Source organism: Cydia strobilella, chromosome 4 (genome assembly GCF_947568885.1).
Source record: "Cydia strobilella chromosome 4, ilCydStro3.1, whole genome shotgun sequence".
NCBI lineage: Eukaryota > Metazoa > Arthropoda > Insecta > Lepidoptera > Tortricidae > Cydia > Cydia strobilella.
The window spans coordinates 22,084,411-22,104,775 of NC_086044.1; the positions used below are offsets into that span (position 1 = coordinate 22,084,411).

Consider the following 20,365-nt stretch of genomic DNA (forward strand, 5'->3'; position numbering starts at 1 on the left):
TATCGGTTTACGCATTCAGCCCAAGCTACGCCCTACGCTGGTAGGTTTTCCGCTTTAAAGCGAAACGATACAAACAGATACAAATAGCGGGTCCCTGGCAGTCAATGAGGCAGTCAAATGATTTCAGTCGCACGTGCGTCTCACTCGCACCAATAAACCTACGGACAAGTACGAGCGAAATGCTCGCGTGACTGACATCATTTAGATATAATTTCATGTTCGAATGTAAGTTTAAATTGGCCTTAGGCCCTCTTGTAAGTTTTACTTACATAAGTAGGGACACAGCTATACTACAGAATGAGAGATTACTATCTTTATCTCATTCTAACAAATAGCTTTGTCCCTACTTACGTAAGTAAAACTTATAAGTGTATCTCGGGCCTTAATGCTTAAAGCGTGGGATATTTACCATGTTGTTAACATAAAGCAAATATTTCGGCATTGTTACAAGCGCCACGTTCGCGGACTATCGTTTACACTTTCCAATCCCTTTCCGATTCTTATTTATTCTTCAGAAACAAACTTTAAAGCACGCTATTCGTGAATGAAAATAAATATAAACAACGCCGCATGCTAGCAAATGTCTTATTCAAATTGCTGACAGAGCGTAGGAAACTGGAAGGTAATTAACACATTGTCAGTTTTCGATAACGTGGATTTCTAGTTGAATCTTTACTGTAGTAGCGCCTAACTCCAAATCAAAATAAGGTTGGTATCTTTTGCCCGATCACGTCACATATAAGTACATCCTTTTCGTATAATATGGCACAAAGTAAGTAGTAAATAGTAGAAGTAATCGAAATTAAACTATCGTGAGACATATTTCAAAATATTAATATCTCGTTGCGCGCGTGCTGATGGGGCGGGGTCGGGGGGCGCGGGGCAGTCCGCAGCTGGACATTCGTGCCTGAGGAAGGATTCCCGACGAATCCGAAACATGTCGCCCAAAGCGATTAAAAACAATAGTGAGTAAAACCGTACTGATCTAAATATTTAGTAATAGAAGTGTCATTTATCACGTGTATTTCTACAGATTTCGTATATACAGTTAGTTTGGCCAAGCTTTCAACCCATCTACAGTCGTTGAATAAATCCAGTGACTGACACAGCAACTAATGGAACACGTCTGTCCTGAAATGTACAAATATTTATTGATACCAAGACTCCTAAAAGAAAATGCACTTTGAAACATATTTATAGAAAATACATTTGGCAAACTTTGACTTCGGTCTGTCGCAAAACTCATAGGTGAATATTTGGCATCTGAAATCGTAAGCTAAATTCAGACTTGAATGATAGGTTTTCAAGATTCTTGCGCCGGTATCTTCTTGGGACTGTGTTTTGGGATTAGAAATGCATTGCATAATAGGTATGTGCTTAAGTTGAAAGATATAGGTAAAAAAAAACTGCGACAATAAATACGAGTAAAACAAACAAATGTGTTAGATCAAAAACAATGTGTTTATGAGATTTATATACTTATTTATATGGAAGTGTGCCGAGTTCCATTTTATAAACATATTGAACAAATATTATCATATTATGACTCTAGTCATAAAACGTTTATGTTCATAATAAGCAACTACAATTTATTACGATTGTTACGTAATGTTTATCTTCCAATTATAAAATTAAATAAGTTTGTTAAAACAACAGACAATATCGATGGCATTTATAATATATAACGCGTAAGATGACGTAGGCTACAGACAATTTCTATTGGCTTAGCAATAAAACCTTTCACAATATCAGACCCTCAAGAAACAATACCTTCGATACCCCTGATACGAGCCTTCCTAAGTGGCTATAATGACACGTGAACAAGGAAAATATTAGGTGGAATAAAATCATAATGCCTTCACGTGCCGGCTGGCATTACGGCTATCTGTACGAGTTTGGTACAAAACGACCACGTATCTAATATCAGGGTCTTACGGAAACACTCGGGGAAAAAGTTGGCGGGCTTCGGTGTGGCTGGGAAATACGCGGGTGGGGCGGATGGCGAGAATAGTAGTGCTAAAAACTAAGCAATTTTTTTAAATGTCTACTTTGTAGTTAGGAATAAAGTAAGTGTAAGATTTGACAGGTTTATATCACACCAATGCCATTCAACTATATTTACGAACATTGTTCATGTTAATGAAAGTCACTTAAAAAGGACCAAAAGCAGTAAATATTTTGTAGATATACGTCATATACGTTATATAGGTAATTTTCAGAACACTACGAACTCCTCTTGCAACTTACCCTTCTATTACACCACCTAGTACTTACATACAGTTTAGTGTGGGATTAGATCTCAAAGATCAGAACATGGATGCAGCCACACGGTCTGGCACACATCACAGTCATGACATACAAAATTATAAACATGGGAATTATTAAATCATTTTACGGTTTAGACTCACTTGTTTTAGTCACTCGCGCGACATGTTTCGGAGAGCCTAGGTCTCCTTTTTCAAGCACTAATAGTGCGAGCAGCATTCACGACGACCGTGTATTGCGTACTGAGTTGCGTACTGTATTGCGTACTTAGTTTGCTTACTTGCGTATTAGTGCTTGAAAAAGGAGACCTAGGCTCTCCGAAACATGTCGCGCGAGTGACTAAAACAAGTGAGTCTACCGTAAAATGATTTAATGTTAGTATGTCTCACAACAGTTTAAATTCGATGGGAATTATTATCCCAGTATTGCTTTTTGCTTAGCCGAGTGAATAGTGAAGACAGATTTTCACGAGCAAGATTAGTGATAACTCGGCTGCCAACGAATACTAAGCCAGTTGCACCAACCACAATTAGCAGACTGATCAAGGTCACTCAGCAGAGAACTATGAAACTTCTCATACTATAGATAGATAGATAAATAATTTATTGCCACAACAAGGGTTTTTTTACAATTATATTTTTACACACTTTTGCTATAGAATTTAGCGAGCGCTTTAACGGTAACCGATGATTTGGTGCAGGCCCTAAAGGAACAAAGGAACCCAACTGACAGGCTGATATCGTCCGGCAGACTGATAGTCAGTGGGCCCCTTAAGAGTAGGTAGACTCTCAAAAGATTTGTATTGTTCACTTTTTGAGATCTACAAAAAAATAATTTTTGAACAATATGGTTGACTCCGAATATTTTATAAACAAATTGTCGTTTAGATGTCCAACCTTTCGTACCAGGTCCGCTTATTTGTTTTCTATTCCATTTAGTCGTAAAAGATACTCAAACAACAAGTATTTAGTAAGAGCATGTAGTACTTATAATAAGAAATATTTACATATAGACATGTTTCTTAAATCCCCGTAAATTTGTATCTTCAATGAAAGCATCAAACAAGCAAACAAATGATAACAATAATTAAAAAAAACACAATCACTAAACAATGAGCACTAAATTTTATTTATTATTATTTTCCATTTATTTTGTTACACTAGCAGCTCTTGGAGCTGATGCGTGTTAATGTAGTAAATCAGTTTAAAATTTCTTCTTCTTTCTCTTTTTTTTAAATATTGTCATTAATTTACTTGTTCATAAATTTTGTCATTAAATTGTATAATCTTAGTTTCAGTTTTAGTTTGTAATTGCCTTGTTAATTTACGAATGTGCATGTACTGCATATTGTTTCTCTCAGAGCAATAATTGTGTTACCTATAAGTGGAAACTGTTCTGGCTGTTGTGTCAACTCAATTTTTTAAACTATATGTGTGATTATATGCTGTTTGTTTCCCTCTGCAATAAATAAAAATAAAAAAAATAAAATCTTTCATGATTGCTCATTTTGTGGCCACAATCTTACCAAAGCTCTGGCCTAAACCAATAGCGGGCTGCGATCGGAGGCAACTAGATTAGCGCGAGCCGCCAATTAGCGCTCATTCAGCCACGCTCAATGCTCAATACTCAACACACAGTGCTGAATGCTCAATGCTCATTTATCACAAACAAGCTCATCCCATATTTTACCTATATTGTGGATTTGTATGTCACTAGAGGATTGGGGAATGAAATGTACAGAACTAGGTATTTCGAATTTTCGTGTCAGAGATTGTTCAGTTTCAGCTGCTTTTTTTAACGCGTCAATAATAATTAATACGACGGAACGTGCCGAGAAAAGATAGGCCCATCCTTTTGCCCTTTGTCTCGTCTTGGCGGGGGCACGGCCATGCGGATACGAGTCAAGCTATGCAAACACGTATACGGATACGAGTCAAGCTGATACGTTTGGATGCTCATCCTTTAAAATTCACGCTTATAGCGATTTTTTTAATGACCTCATTTCTAAAACTGTCCGCATTGCATTTTGTACAGCAGGCACTGTTTCATAAATTGCTGTGCCCGCTGTTCTTAACACGATAAAAAGTCGATAATAATATAAACCGCCTCATACCAGAGCGCAAAGAAGCTTTAATTACATTTGAGGCACGCGATCAAAATTGACGCCCTCACTTTTAAGGAAAATTGAGCACCTATAGACATTTTACTGGGGAAAGACGGGAATATCTTTAAAAACTTAGTTTACCGTACCTAAAGTAATACAATAGACTAAATGACTAATAACAATAAAGTACAAATTATAATGTCTACGACAAATATATCCGCTATCTTCTACAAATTACTTATACAAATAAATGATGGTATAGAATCTATAGTCCACATGTAGTGACGTAATCACTGTTTGACTTCTCTCCGATAATGATGCAAACTGTACAGGATTTATATCAGAATACAAGTTCGTTATCGTCAGTTCATATAGTTAATCCTATGATTCAACATAGTGGCATAATGGCATTCAATTTAGTATCATGTGCATAAAATCCGATTTGTGCATGAATGAATAAACGAATGAGCCATACGAAGTAGCACACTAGACAGTTTTTAAAATAAGTGAATAATTTTGTTTTAGGTACGCGAGCGGTATGCGATGATATAAAAATCATAATAGTCCTTATGTGTAACCCCGGCTCGTACCAATGAGTTTTTCGGAACTTATGTACGAAATATCATTTGATATTTACAAGTTGCTTTTCGGTAAAGAAAAACATCGTGAGGAAACCGGACTAATCCCAATAAGGCCTAGTTTCCCCTCTGGGTTGGAAGGTCAGATGCAGTCGCTTTCGTAAAAACTAGTGTCTACGTCAATTCTTGGGATTAGTTGTCAAAGCGGACCCCAGGCTCCCATGAGCCGTGGCAAAAATGCCGGGAAAACGCGAGGAAGATGAGAGAGAGTCCTTATGTGTAGAATCGAGAAAAGAATGTATGAAGTGCGAATCAAACAAATTAATTAATTTATTTTTAACTTCTAACCTAACTACGCTGTACAAAGTTAAAACAAAGCAGTAATTCTCTATAAGTATAAGCTTTTTAGAAGGTCAAATAACACAAATAGTTGCGTGCAAATAGCTTTGGCACATTTAATATAAATAGTTTTAACTTGTTAACATAAAAACGTTAATTGCATTTTATAGTAACAGAAAATGCATGAAATCGTTAATTACATGTACATTCAAGAGATTACCTACCACAATCCTAAGAATAGCATCAATTAACGAAAAGCCAACGAACTTAGGACATTGCTCTTTCGATTGGACCTTTTTTTAACTGACTAAGACAAAAACTAAGTACAATTTTTTTTAAAGAAATTGATGCATTTAGAATAAAGTACGAGTAAGGTCGTTTTTGTATGAGTCATCATCATCTTCCTCGCGTTGTCTCGGCCAGGGCTCGGAACCAGTATTTTTTAAAAACCCCGAAATAGCCCAATATTTTGAATTTTTTTATGCTCATTACGTAGGACTAAATCATGTATTTAGGAAACAATTTTGCATTATTAAAACGTCCCATTAAAAATGAAATTATAAACAAAAAAACGAAAAAGAACGTAATAATACCGGTATTTTTGTATGGAGCAAATACCGGTTTCCGACCCCTGGTCTCGGCATTTTGCCACGGCTCATGGGAGCCTGGGGTCCGCTTGGCAACTTATCCCCAGAATTGGCGTAGGCACTAGTTTTTACGAAAGCGACTGCCATCTGACCTTCCAACCCAGACCTTATTGGGATTTTAGTCCAGTTTTCTCACGATGTTTTCCTTTACCGAAAAGCGACTGGTAAATATTAAATGCTGTTTCGTACATAAGTTCAAAAAGCTCATTGGTACGAGCCGGGGCTTGAACCCTTTTTGTATGAATACAAGCGAAAAAGTTAATTATTTACGTAGAATGTTTAACAAACGGTTAAACATACAATACAAATATTCTTTATTGCTCACCAATATCAAAAGAAACATAAAATACAAATTAAACATAAAAAAACTATGACAGACAACAGGCTGTCTTATCGCTAAAGAGCGATCTCTTCCAGACAACCTTTGGGTAGTGGAGATGAGTCATGTGAGTAGGTGATGCAGTACTTAAGTGACAGAAAAAAGAAAACAAATAATGAAGAAGAAAGATGTTTAAGACGTAATTAAATTTACAATTATATGGAGCAATAGATTCGTAGGTACACGAAATGAACTGTCAAATTATGTTTGTCTTCTAGCAGTCAAGTAGATCAAATACATAACTAAAAACACCAAAAGGCATAGAAAAAATCCTGACCTCTTTTATGCACCAGTGCTTCCAATACAACATTTTATTTTAAAGTCCATTTAAAACCGTGTGTTAAACCTTTCCCATAATCGGTTAGCTTTATTAGTCCAACAGTTAGCGTATATGCATAAAAGCGCTCCTTGCACGACTCTGCCAACGCTAAGCCAGAAATATGACTATATTTCACAATAAAATATTCATACACTAAAGCGCTATTCTTTCCACGCTTGGAGCTCAGAAGTCTAATTCTGTTTTTACAATTTTATATGGTTTTCAGCTCATTTTGATACCACCCTGAGTCGAAATCAGGCATCTCATGTGCACCAATAAGCGTCAGCGAGATGCCCTATAAGACGACTTTTGATTACATTTCGTCAGCACAAATCAGTGTTATGATATGTATCAGCCGCTAAGCTGACAACTAGGTCATTTTTAATTTTGTAATTTTAAATTTTTCCCAGATTTTGATAAAGTTTGGTAGATGGATAGTTCCTTATTCTGTACAACAAAAGCGCAATTTCACTGTATGTCCTAAAAAATATTTCACTGGGTTACGGAAAACGTATGGAATTTTCCGTAACTCAATGGAAATTTTCATACATTTTTTTTGTCCCAAATTTGGATTTCGTTTTTATACCGACCAGAAGCTTTTCACGCCTACCTACCAATTTTTAACAAAATCTGACAAAAAAATAAAATCGACAAAAAAATAAAAAAGATCAAACTGGCAACGAATCATTGGAAGCGACGTCCAAAGATTTATTTAATCGCATTACCTAGTTCGACGTAAGCACTTATATTTGCGGTACGAGGAAGTACCTATTGACAGGTTGAGCTTCAATTAGTGCTGAGATTGCACGCGGCTCCGGGAATTATCTTGGATTGATTAGGAGCTTAGTTTGCTCGACCTTTTCCTACACGCTCCTACCAAACTAAATTACGTTTGAGATTACGCTTTTAAAGTATTTTTGCGGGGCTCGTCGTTAAGAACGCTTTGATCTTGAGGCCGATAGACTTAGAAAGTTAATGGCTATTTTGTCGCTTTTGTCGTCGATTTTCGGAGACATGTTTTTTTTCTAGAAATGGTTATAAATATTTGTATGCAGATACAAATATCCTTCGAAAATCCAGGATGTTAGTAGAAGAAAAATTACTAAGCTCAAAAATGTTAACATAGTAAATTAAACATTCAAACCGAATATGACATTATAAGTAGGTAGCTAATGTCATGTCACTGCTTCAACTCACAATAACACCACCGCAGCAAACGAATTAAATGTATTGAAATCCCTAACAATTGCACCTTCAAAGCATGATATGGTTGGAATACACATACATTTAACCCAAGTAATGCCTGCATTGAATCCGGATCTCAGTGCTACAATGCGACTGTAATAATAGTTGACATACGTAAGTCTGCCATTAGGTGATTGGCTGGCCTCTGCACGTCTTTACAAATATTTATTGTGATGCTCGACAATTTAAAGACTACTGGATCTACTCGCGATATTAAAAATATACGAGCTTAGTTGGGACGAGGAAAATGCTGGTTATTTTCCATGTAACCTACATGCATTAAAGGCGGTATTCCACCAGTGTGCGGTACTGTGCGGCCCAAGCAAATTCAGTTCAAAAATGCTTGTGCCGCACAGTGTCGCACACTGGTGGAATCCCGCCTTAAGGGGATCCCATGCCCCAATGACCTTCGATTTGAATCCCTTAGCTTTTTAATGTTTTTTGTAGCTTATCATATTAACAGCAACGAATTTTAGCAATATAGTATCCCATATTTACTTTAAAGTTCATTGTTTTCGAAATATTTGGCATCAAAGTTGAACAATTTTAGGCCAAAAAACTGGTTTTCTGGCCATAACTTTTGTGTTAATTACTTTAAAATTAAAACCTTAGACAAATTTTTAGAGACGAACCCAAATATGTAGATTTCGTATAAGTAAGATCTTTCACAGCAATCGATACGAAAAAAGTGTTTTTTTAGACAATGTTTAAAACAATCATAAATAAATAAGTATTCATTTTTTTCACAATCCGGTAGACGAAAATGGAGATAAAAGATTGAAGAACCGATAGCCGCTTGTCTTATTATTTTATATGTAGTGCGAAAGTAGGAGATACGATTCAAAACTTGTCAAAAATCGATGAAAACCTCAGGTAGCCCCTTAAGACTCGCAATTATAAAAGTTGCTCTCTGACAATTTTCGTGACCGCATTAACGGATGTTTAAGCCAGTTTGCTCTTATGTTGGTAGATATGCATAGACATTTGGTGCGTCACAAATGAAATAGTTATAATGTGACTTCTATTGGAAATTATATAAGCCCGGTAACAATGCCATGCTTAATATGTCTTTACGTTATTATAAATAAAGGTAAGACTTTTTAGACCTCTAGGATACAATTCTAGGACTCACCGTGATCCGCTTTAGCAGCCGCTTTCCCTTGTGCCACGTAATAACGGAAGGCGGCCTCGATCCTGCAGATTCACAGGAGACCTCGTACCGCCGCTCGGCCGTCAAAGAGCCTCCTTCGCCTATTTCTGTAGGTCTACGTATTTCTACTGTTAGTGGCCTCACTGTAACAATAAATAAAATTTAATTGGATGACTCAGATATACTTAGGTACCTACGTATAACTAAAATTATAAGATATAACACTAAACTGTATTAAAAAATAATGATAATTTTAATTCTGGCGCAATTTGAAAATATTTGAGTGTTGCAGAGGGGTATTGTTATACATATGTATATGGACTCGCTAGATTGCAAACTATCATAGGATCTAATAAGCCATAGATCATGTTGACCGTAATATCGCCGCTATACTTACTCAACCTCGTATCTGCAACATTCATTTGATGACAAAAACACCCGTATTCCGAATGAAAGAAAAGCGACAATTCCATCAAATGATTGTTGCAGATATGAGGTTGAGTAAGTATAGCGACGATATGAAGTATTTACATACACATTTTCCAGGACCAGATACACTTTGTCACAAAACTGATAAGTCGCAGTTCTGTTGATTAGCTGGTATACCAGGCCACTTACCATCAGGTGGGATCGTGGTCAAACGCCTGCCTATTCATCATAAAAAAAACCATAAGCATGGTTACTCGAGCGCCCCGTATTGCGAGCCACGGGTCAATAGATATATCACTCAAGTTTTTTCTTTTAGTTGGTACGCTTGATGGAAGTTTAGTATGACCAACTTACAGAACATATCCAGGACTAGGGACACTTCTCGTGGTGGGACTAATTGTGAATTAGCAGCTTGACAAGTGAACACAGCGGCGTAGTCAGCGCGCCGTATCGCCGGCCACATGAGGCGGTTCTCGATGACGTCACCGGTGTTTTGTTCATATTCGGCGTCTACTAGTACGCCGTTAACCAGCCATCGGACTGTTGGTTCTGGTCGCCCTGTGGAAGAAAAAACAAGATTAAATACGAATATAATAGGGTGATGTGAAGACTTAATTACAACTACAAAAATCATGTAGAAATCCATCGCAAAGTTGGCATTGACTTGCCAGTGACAATGCATATATGTATATCCCATAGGAGCACAAAGCTAGATGTTGAAGATACAAAGGCTTGGTATGATAACCAAGCCTGGTCGGACTTTACAAATGTGTGTAATTACTAAAATTAAAACCTCAACACTCCGACTAACAGGTACAACTTATTTTCCTTCACCGGTAAACAAGCTTACTCCTAAAATAAACGTTCACGATTAAAGTAGTAGCGTGTCATTAACATGGACTCCTGATTAATATCATACAAACATGCCTAGCTCACGTTACCGGCACCCGAGCTAAATATGACTATGATGAATGAACGAAATAGCTTAACTCGTAATCTACAAGGGAGTCAAAAGATAACATAAACTGGCTTTCCCGATGCAAATGTCGGAGAGAAACTAGGAATCCTAAAATGTATAAACCAGTGGCGCGGTACAATGCGTGCACTTGCTTCGCTACGCTTGGATGCTATCATGCTCGACGCTGCGTGGATTCCCGCTCTAGCCGACCATGATATTTCGGACTGTTTTCATGAATTTTACTAAGAGTACGGTTTTATGAAATGATGTTTTGGGTGTTTTTGGAATATATTTTGAATCATACTGAAGCTTATTTCTTCTCGGGATTGTGGTACGATTGGATCTACTATTATCTAATTCCACTTGTATAGAGGTTACGATAATAGTTTCGACTGTTTTCATGAATTTTACAGGATACGTTTTTATGATGATGTTTAATGTTTTTGAAAAAAGTTCATGTGGTTTTGGGTTTTGAGTAGTTAATTATTCGCAATCAGGGATACTATTGGATCTACCATTTTTAAGTGAATTTGTATGGAGGTTACGAAAAACAATATCGTACATTGATTATATCAGGAAGTGATTTTGGAGGGTTTCGGAAATCAAATCACATAGTTTTTTTGTTCCGGAAACATTATTAAATTTCTAATTATATCATGATTATTATAGGTTATATCGTTTTTATTGGCTTCCAAGTTATGTTAATATGTAATATCAATGACATTTTAGTAGTAGAATAACAGCACTCATGATTCTGCGTAGGAATAAAATAAACCTTCTCGGAATCTGGAATACATTTCAATACGCTGATTTAGGTCTTGTAGAAAATAAGGATTCTCATAAAATCATATTGTATTGATGTTTGTATTTGGGGCATACCACAAGAATATCGCTTACAAAATGCTTTTGTCTTACATGGCAGCTATCTCAATCAAATCCGTAAAACTCGAGTATATGCCAATGTGTTAGCCAAGTCATGAAATATCACCAGACTAAATATCGCTTACTTAAATAGACTAAATATTGCTCTGCAGAGTGCGGGCCAGCTCCAACCCCATCCTGACCACTGTTGCGGGCCGATACGACTCACCTATAATGCGGCATTTTGAATGTGTCATAACCGCTATTAGGTGAGTTGTAAGAATTTTATTGCTGTCTGTTTTTGTTTTGTCGTTTTCTGTTTTTTGTGTTCCACTAACACTTAGTTTTTAACCTTAATTGTTACTAACTGTTATGGGCCAGTATTGTCTTAAATAAATAAATTGAATTGAATTGAATTGAATTAAATATAGAAGATAATACCTACTTCAGAAGAAATTCAGAATTAAATACATCAGAAGAGGGATTTTAGAAGTAAATACTTTATTGCACCACAAAAGAAAACAAATTCAAAAATAGATTGACAATGTAAATAAAGGTAGCAACGGGCGGTCTTATTGCTGTAAGGGATCTCTTGCAGACAGCCTTAGGGTAGCAGATGAATGAAAGCTTAGTATTAGAAGACTGGCATTTCGCAAGCGACATTGTCATGGAATGCCTCATTTGTGTACCTACATTCAGTTAAGTGTTTTACTTAGAATACCTTTACCATGTTTTACATGACTGTATTGTACGTGAAACAATAGTCCGTCGATATTCGTCGCCCGCAGGCTTCCTTTCGGCTGGCCCTTTGTTTGCTTGTTTGTAAACCGCTATGTGCTTTTGTTAAGCCGGGATCGAACGCTAAAGCGTCCTTAGTTCCGCTCTGAGCAAATTGAATTAGTTCTCGGAGTCCTGGGGCACTGGCGTGGTTTCGGGGATCTAATTCCAAATGTCAATGGGTTTAATTTGGATTTGTGTTGACAGTAACAAGTGCCGGTTACCTGCGTGACGTAGCCATTTAATTATATCTCAATTTTCTCCGTTAGAAACAACTTCAAAGCGAATCAACTTAGTTTATTTCGCGGAAAACTTTGCTGGGTGTATTATTTCCTGGGTTAATTGATAATTGATAATTTTATTTGCATTAAATATGGTAACATAAACAGGTCTTAATAATTCATTGGAGCCATCATATTTATATATTTGGTCAAACTATTCCCCGCAGCGTCGACTGGATATAAACTAATATTGCCGTCGTATTTTTTAAAGAGCATTTCCTAATTTTACGAACAGTCCATAGCACGCAAGTGTTGGATTGGGACTGAGTTATTTTCCATCCTTTATCCAGAGGACTACATTTCAAAATATGAAACAATTCACGGAATTTACCCACGTGCCAAAATTCACCTAAAGAGGTTCAGTTGTTTAGAAATGAAAATATAACAAACAGGCAGACAGAATAACAGTTGTTTTTGACTGGTGTTGTTACTATTTGGCTTGGTACCGACTTCAAACATATCAGTTGGTAACGCATATACCTACTTTTTTATACTACGTCGGTGGCAAACAAGCATACGGCCCGCCTGATGTTAAGCAGTCTCCGTAGCCTATGTACGCCTGCAACTCCAAAGGAGTTACATGCGCGTTGCCGACCCTAACACTCCTCTCCCTCGTTGAGCTCTAAACCTACCTAAAACACCTATATACCTACTTTAAAAAGAATAATATTTTGTTTCTGACTTTGCACTCATCACAAGTAATGAGGAACGATCTTGCATACACCACTCTTTTAGACATTGTCATAAGGCTTAATTTAGCGTGGCCAGAATTCGTGCCCATAAAGCAATACCACAATAATGCTAGATTAGCCAAGCAGCAAGGCGCCAATGATAGTCAGAACTCGAAAATTCTTCAACGATCGTTCTCAATTGTTCGATGAAAACTGCGAGTCACAGTTTGACGTAATTGTCTTGCCCCATGTGACAGACTACCTTCTAGACACAGCATTATGAACCATATGTTTTTAAGCAAACCCACTGCAAGACACATTAAAGTACCGTTAAGATTTAGACTACACAAACGTTACTGTTGCATTACGATCGATTGCTGCCTACTGCATTGCTGTCGCATATGTCAAAAATCGGCGTATCAACATAGTTACCAGAACATATAACATGTTTTAACAACATTGTATTGTTATTGTTATTTCTTTAATGGCGGAAGTAGAAGCGGGAGTTGGAAGGGGTAGACCTCGGCGGACTTTCTCTGATCAGATCGGGGAAATCCTGAAGAAAGGCCAGGTCAAGAGCACTCTAAACCGGCGAGAGTGTATGAGGAATGTTATGAAAGTGAAGGAAGCGAAAGAGGTATGTCAGGATCGTAGAAAGTGGAAATCCGTGGTCTCTGTCTACCCCGCCGGGAAATAGGCGTTTCTTTAATTTATGGACAGATCTGGTAAATAAATACATGAACGAAGCGCTTTCACAAATTATGGAAGTGCAAACGCAGCGCGCGCAAGTCTTTTTAAGTTTCATCTATTTGGAGGGATCGGTGATTCGCCTCGCTCGGCGCTCGGCAAATAACCTTCCTCTTTATATAGAATTTTGGCGTTTGAAAAACAACAAAACGCTTCAGACAAAATTAAGTATTCACTTGAAACAACCCCTGACTGAGTCTCAAAGGCCAATTCTGTTCTTACGATACGACGTCTAGTCGTGTCATCGGTAATTTCACGCGCTCCAAAAAGTCCGTATGAGTCTATTCCTAATTGCATTTCGTGAGCACCAATCAGAGTTAGGGGCTTACGATGATTGGGACAGCGGCGGCGCACGCTGACTCAATGTCGTATCAGCACAATATGAAAACCATATCAAATTGTTCAAACAAAATCGGCCTCTCAAATTGAATTCGGGGTACAGTCGAGGCCATTTCTGAAATTCGTGTCAAGGAGAATTCTTTAAAACAATTATCCAATTTCACTTAACTGGAGAAAACTTGAACCTGTCGAGTATCACATCAAAGCTAATCTAAATTGATAAACGGAACGGCCATCAACTTATCAAAGTAGCATAATTAATTATTACTGAATCGTTCTGAGTTTGCAAATTTGTTTTTCTACTTCATACTGCCATATTCAGAACTACTTAAGAACTTTCAAAACTTTAAGAGAGGATCGCTAGTCTTTACAAATGTAGTTTCCATATCTTTCTGGCCCTTAGTTTGTCTTTTTAGATTTTTTAAATTTTATATGTGTAATAATGAAAAAATTGAAAAATAAGTCAAACGAGCTATGATTAACATACAGATTCTGTCAAAATAACTATATTCCAAAGAAAAAAATGGAGACTACAATTGTATGGAAAAGCGGTCGTCCACTTTCTTATTAATCGTTTCGTTTAGCTAGCGCAAATTTAATGTTATTAGCCTAAAGACTGTACAAGTGTACAATCCATTTGAGATACAAAAAGCGGCTTTAAATGGATTCGTTCTAAATCTGTGACAAAAAGACGTCGGATCTTTGACGAGCTGTCCGTGCAGTTAATTTTAAAGTGAGAAGGGCCGACGCAACAGGCGACTGAGCCCCCTTAGGCAGAGATGGGAAAATATAGGAGACTGGATTTTGTACTTTCAAGATTTTTACACATTATTATTTTCGAAACAATTGTCTCCAACGTTTCTAGGACGGCCATTGTCCCCGTGGTCTTAGAGAAACGCGATTAAGTCCCGTTTTAAGTTAAGATGTTTTTTGTTACTTAGCCTGCCTGTAATACCTGGTCTGCTTTTTGATATTTATGTTTATAGGCCATACTTTACTGCACGTACAGTACAGGTCAAAAGTTTAAGTTCACCCTTTGTTGTCGGTACAAATGAGTACTTTTGTGCTATAATTTTTTCCAGTTCGGATGTTGAAATTTGTTTCCAACATATCCGTTTTTAAATAGTCAGACACAATTTACGTTCATTTCTAAACAGCTCATTCCCTAAAATCTTATAGGCATGACGGGCTACAATTAGAACCACATCAAATTGCGTCGGTGGAGACACCCGACGTGTCCGAAGTGTGTGCGCATGAATCCGTATTATCTACCTAAGAAAGTGTTTCAGTTTCTCAGTCTAAGACCTAACCGACATAGCTACGGATTGTACGTTTAAAATGGCAAGGCCACATGGCTCATTTGCCGTCATGCCTATAAGATTTTAGGGAATGGGTTGTTTAGAAATGTACGTAAATTGTGTCTGACTAATAAAAAATCTCTGGAAACCATAACGGATCAGTTGGAAACAAATTTCGACATCCGAACTGCAAAAAATTATCGCACAAAAGTACTCATTTGTACTGTAAGCAAGTGAACTTAAACTTTTGACCGGTACTGTGTCTAAAAGCCAAAAAGACGTAAACCAGGTAGAAGTCATATAAAATCTATGGTAAAATCGATTGTATTTTAAATTTTTCATTAGATTGTTCCAATGAAAACATCATTACATTATTTGCTTAAAAATATTCGAATAATGCCCATCTCTTCATTTGGGCATCTCTGTTCACACGGACTCTTTTCCAGCCTGGGACTGCGAATACGCTTCAATCAATTTCCCGATTATGCAAATACGGTGCCCCCGTCGATCGGAATTACGTCTGAGTTATACACTTAATCCAATAAAAGTCACTTTGATTGGAATCTGGCGATTTTGAAATTGTCGAGGTGTTCTGGGCCGATACCTGTCGTTGTTGATTCGGGAAAATGTTAACGTTTTTGAGAGATTTTAATTGGGGAATGAATTTAATGGCAATTATGGAGATATCTTTAGATTTAGCGGTATTTGAAATTAATTGTGTGCAGTGTGTCGTAACGGATATAAAAGTAAACTTTTATGAACCAAAAATGTTATCCACTCAAGTGTAAAATAACTCATGTGGCACATTAGCCAGGTGAGTTCCAGTGGTTAATAGCATCCCACCAAAAACATTTTAAGGTAAAATACCAAGACGAGCCCATATGGCTCGCACTGTCAAAAAGTTACCAGATCTCATGTAGCCAAGCTTCTAACTCTACACGCCCTAACTCTACAAGCCCTAACTTCACAAACTACATCTTAGTCAAAATATGTGGCTTGGCCGTTTCGTTACTACAAATATATTGTAAGTATAACAGAAAAGTAATAAACAGTGAATACATTTTTCAACTTAAGCTCATGTGACGGAAGCGAAACGGCCAAGCCTAATTGTTTATTTGATTATTGCGAGTTCATACATTTGCTTCTAAATACTTGCGTTTAGTGGCAAATTTATGAACTCGCAAAAATCTGTACAACAATGTGTAAACCGTACAACAATGTGTAACAGGCCTAAATGTCAAGGCCAGCCACATTTACCCATATTGACCTTATTTACAAAATCTCGCCTTTTTTTACTAAATCTTGGTAAACTTCCACAAAACGAAAAGGCCACGAAGTCAAACTGATCGAGAATGTGGATATTACCTTGTACACTATGCTACATATGTATCAATAGCTTGATCTCTGCTCTGGCTGTAGGAATGTTTAGCGAGATAAAAGCATTTCTGTGTATGTAGTCCGTTCGCCGGGAAGAAAAATACACCCGCCGAGAGCTCGGTGCTTGCCGTTATCTTACTCGTATTATTTAATGTGATCTATGAGTCGTGTGCTTTATAATGTTAATAAAAATAATATACTAGTAGGTATCCTTTGTTGTGCAATGTGCATCACATAATAAAAAAGAGAATATAGAAAAACAACACAATTTAACTAGGTAACAACAGGCGATCTTATCGCTATAAAGCGATCTTTTCCCGACGACCTTTGGGTAGCAGAAAACTGATAACACAACAATGAACAATGGGTAGTGCCAATACTATCTATTAGTTATTTACAAGTGCGAAAAATAGGAAATTCGCAAGGTGTGGCGAATTTAAATCGACACGAGTTGTGAATTACCTATTCGCACTTGTATCGTACAACGTTTGAGAGTACATATATTTTCGACGTAGTTACGTAATGTAGCACGTTATAGCCCGGGTGTCGTAATGAAGCACGAGATGCACTGTAAACTATTATTAGAACATCACAGTCATATCAAGCTTCAAAACATATAAATACACACACAAATAAAGGAAAGTTAAGGCCGCGAGAAGTAATAGAATAAGAATAAAGAATAAAGTTTTATTCGTAATCACAAACAAACAGGACATTATATACATAATATAAAAGAAAACATAAAATAAAATTAAAGTGCCACGAAATGGCCTCATCTCAGCATGTGGTGGTGGTGCTGGTGGCTTCCAGCGCTGATCTTCCGATGTTCCGATGTGATTTCAAAAAGCTTTAAAATATGAGAAGGAATTTTGCACATTTTAATCCAACGGCAAAGCATTCCACAATGGACTAGTCCGAGAAGTGTCCGGAGTTATTATAAAATTTTGATGAAGTAAAAAGGAGCCAGAACATGCATCTCCGCACATCTAGCAGAAGATTGAAACTTAAAACGCTCTTTAAGATAAGTTACTCAATTTATTTGACTTAAAAATATATGCTTTTAGAAAAGTTTTTAAAAAAGGTTTTAATTCCATTTTTATAACAATGCAACCACTTAGCACCGATGAGTTTTTAGAATTTTAATACCTGAATCCTGACAACATTGAGTAAGAAACTTTTAGATTATAATAAAGAATCGTTTTGGGGGTTGATAAAAGCGTTCTTGTGTAAGGGGCGGGGGTTGTCAAGTCGACAGTCGACACACTTGAGGCGAGCAAACAAAGTTCGTCGCGTGAAAACAACGCGATCGAGCGCGACATTGGTAGGGTTGCCTTTTTATAAAGTAACAGCACAGTATGAAGCGTTTTAAATCATTATAATTTGAAAGTTAGGAGTGTAACATTTTGTTTGACTTTTGAGCAATTATTTTCAATGAATGAAACGTGAAAGAATGAGTGAAAGAAGGCTAACAAAGAGAGTGTATAAGGGAGAGGTAGAAACGGGAGTTGGAAGGGGCAGACTTCGGCGGACTATCTCTGATCAGATCAGGGAAATCCTGAAGAAAGTCCAGGTCAAGAGCACCCTAAACCGGCGAGCGTGTATGAGGAATGTTATGAAAGTGAAGGAAGCGAAAGAGGTATGCCAGGATCGTAGCAAGTGGAAATCCGTGATGTCTGCCTACCCCTCCGGGAAATAGGCGTGATTATATGTATGTATGTATGTTTTCAAAGAGAGTGAAAAAAAAAGGAAACACCTTTAAATTGAAAAATAATGAAACCTAACTCTGTGACCCGACCCGAAAACCAATTCAAATAATGTAATGAGTTTAAAATTGTACATACGTAGTTAGAGAACAGCCTGTTCTACGCGACACATTATATAAGTTTATGAGGCGCGTCGCTCAATCATTAAAAAAACACAATTTATACTAATGGCATTTTCATATATCGTTAATTTTAACCACATAAAATTTAATCTGTTTATTTAGGTCATGATTAAATTCGTAATCAAATTGATACGATTAAGAATACCGTTTCCTTTTTGATCTCAGTTTTAATAAGGTTTGCTCAACCCTGCCAGGCGCTAAAACGAGGCAGAGAAAATCAACGTATGGTAAATTATTTTTCGCAATCAACTAATAATATAGGTAGTTGCCACGGCGCTTGAAAAAGTAGGTTTTAACACAGTGAAAGATAAGTAATTACTAAATACGGGCCACTGAAGAGTACAAACTTGCTACCGGTGACAACCCTTGACAACGCCCGCGGCGGTACCACGCGAACTCGAACCAACTATTGTTGCAACACTTGCAACCGACGAAAACATTTAACAATCGTTCTAATGAATTGCATCCCATTTGAATAGTTCGAAAGTTGCTGAATTGCAAAACGGGCAGATGCGACCAGACGGAAGCCTGAGTTATGCTTAATTTTCGGTTTATTAATAAAACTTTGTACACGCTACAAGCTTCGAGTTTCACGTTTCACCTACTGTTATTGAAACTGAGTTAAAATTTATACTGAAACGGCTTATAGTAATAGCTGCTGTTTGAAACAAAAAATGTGTAATATTGTCTTCGGTTACCGCGATAGTTACTCATGAAATAAGCATTTTACGTCAAAAATGTGACAGTTACGTAGGAAGTGGCGCTAGCAATAATTTTCTACAATTTCTTATCGGACTGTATAAATAGTACATTATTGTCGAGGCTCGGAAGTAGCTACTTGCTGGCTGAGGATTCGTTTTAAACGGACGACCTTGGGAGTACGTTTAATTGAATCCGAAGCCAACAAGTAGCCTTCCAGCAGAGTCATATATAGTGCTTTTCTCAAAAATGGCGCAATAAATACAAATAAAATAGAAATATTTTACAGAAGCATCGTTCTTATGTACATATTTTCACAGAAAAAAGTAAAAAGATTTGCTTTGCCGCCGTTTTATTTTTTTAATTAAAAATAGAAGTGCATTTTTCTGCTGAAAATACGCCAAGCTATTTGAGACACCTAAATAATCGCGGTACCAACATTATAATAATAAGTACTGGACATCTGTTTGGCTGTTTAATGGACCTATGCCTTCATTTGATATGGCCACTTCAACTTTTAAAAAGTTTGGAACTCGACAAATAATGGAATTTATATGCAACATTGCAGTCCTGAAATCGAGACTGCAATGTTTTTAACTTTTTAATTTTTTGACTGACCATAAACTACGCACTTCGCGACCTACTTTTTAACCGGCAACGTCGACTTTGCCGTCCATTTTTGAGAAAAGAATCTTAATAATGCTAAAGTGACAGTACTCTTACATTTAATTTGTTTTTTGGATATATAAATATTGATGACATTGCTGCAAGAAAGTTCTCTAAATTCCTATCTGAACTAACAACATTGGTCTTATAGAATTTAATAAGTACTTTCCGCACTATTTCGCTTACAATATTTACACTATTATATTGTTTAACTTTGACATTATTCTCTACATATAACTGCGGGCTGAGCACGGTCGCATTTTTAACGCCTGTCACCATACTTGTCACATTCTAACAAGTATGTAAGTGCGCAAGTGACAGGTATAGTGACAGGCGATAAAAATACAACCA

The 20,365-nt window shown here is 37.0% G+C and overlaps 1 protein-coding gene across 1 annotated transcript in view; it reads right to left on the bottom strand.

The window, feature by feature from the left end:
- LOC134740809 (nephrin) overlaps window positions 1-20,365 on the bottom strand; it is a 675,842-nt gene that overhangs the window by 221,516 nt on the left and 433,961 nt on the right. Inside the window, exons 6-7 of the mRNA XM_063673431.1 lie at window positions 9,810-10,013; window positions 9,009-9,169 (exon numbers count right to left, since the gene is read on the bottom strand). Of these exons, the coding sequence (XP_063529501.1) occupies window positions 9,009-9,169; window positions 9,810-10,013 (365 nt within the window). The remainder of the gene's footprint in view (window positions 1-9,008; window positions 9,170-9,809; window positions 10,014-20,365) is intronic.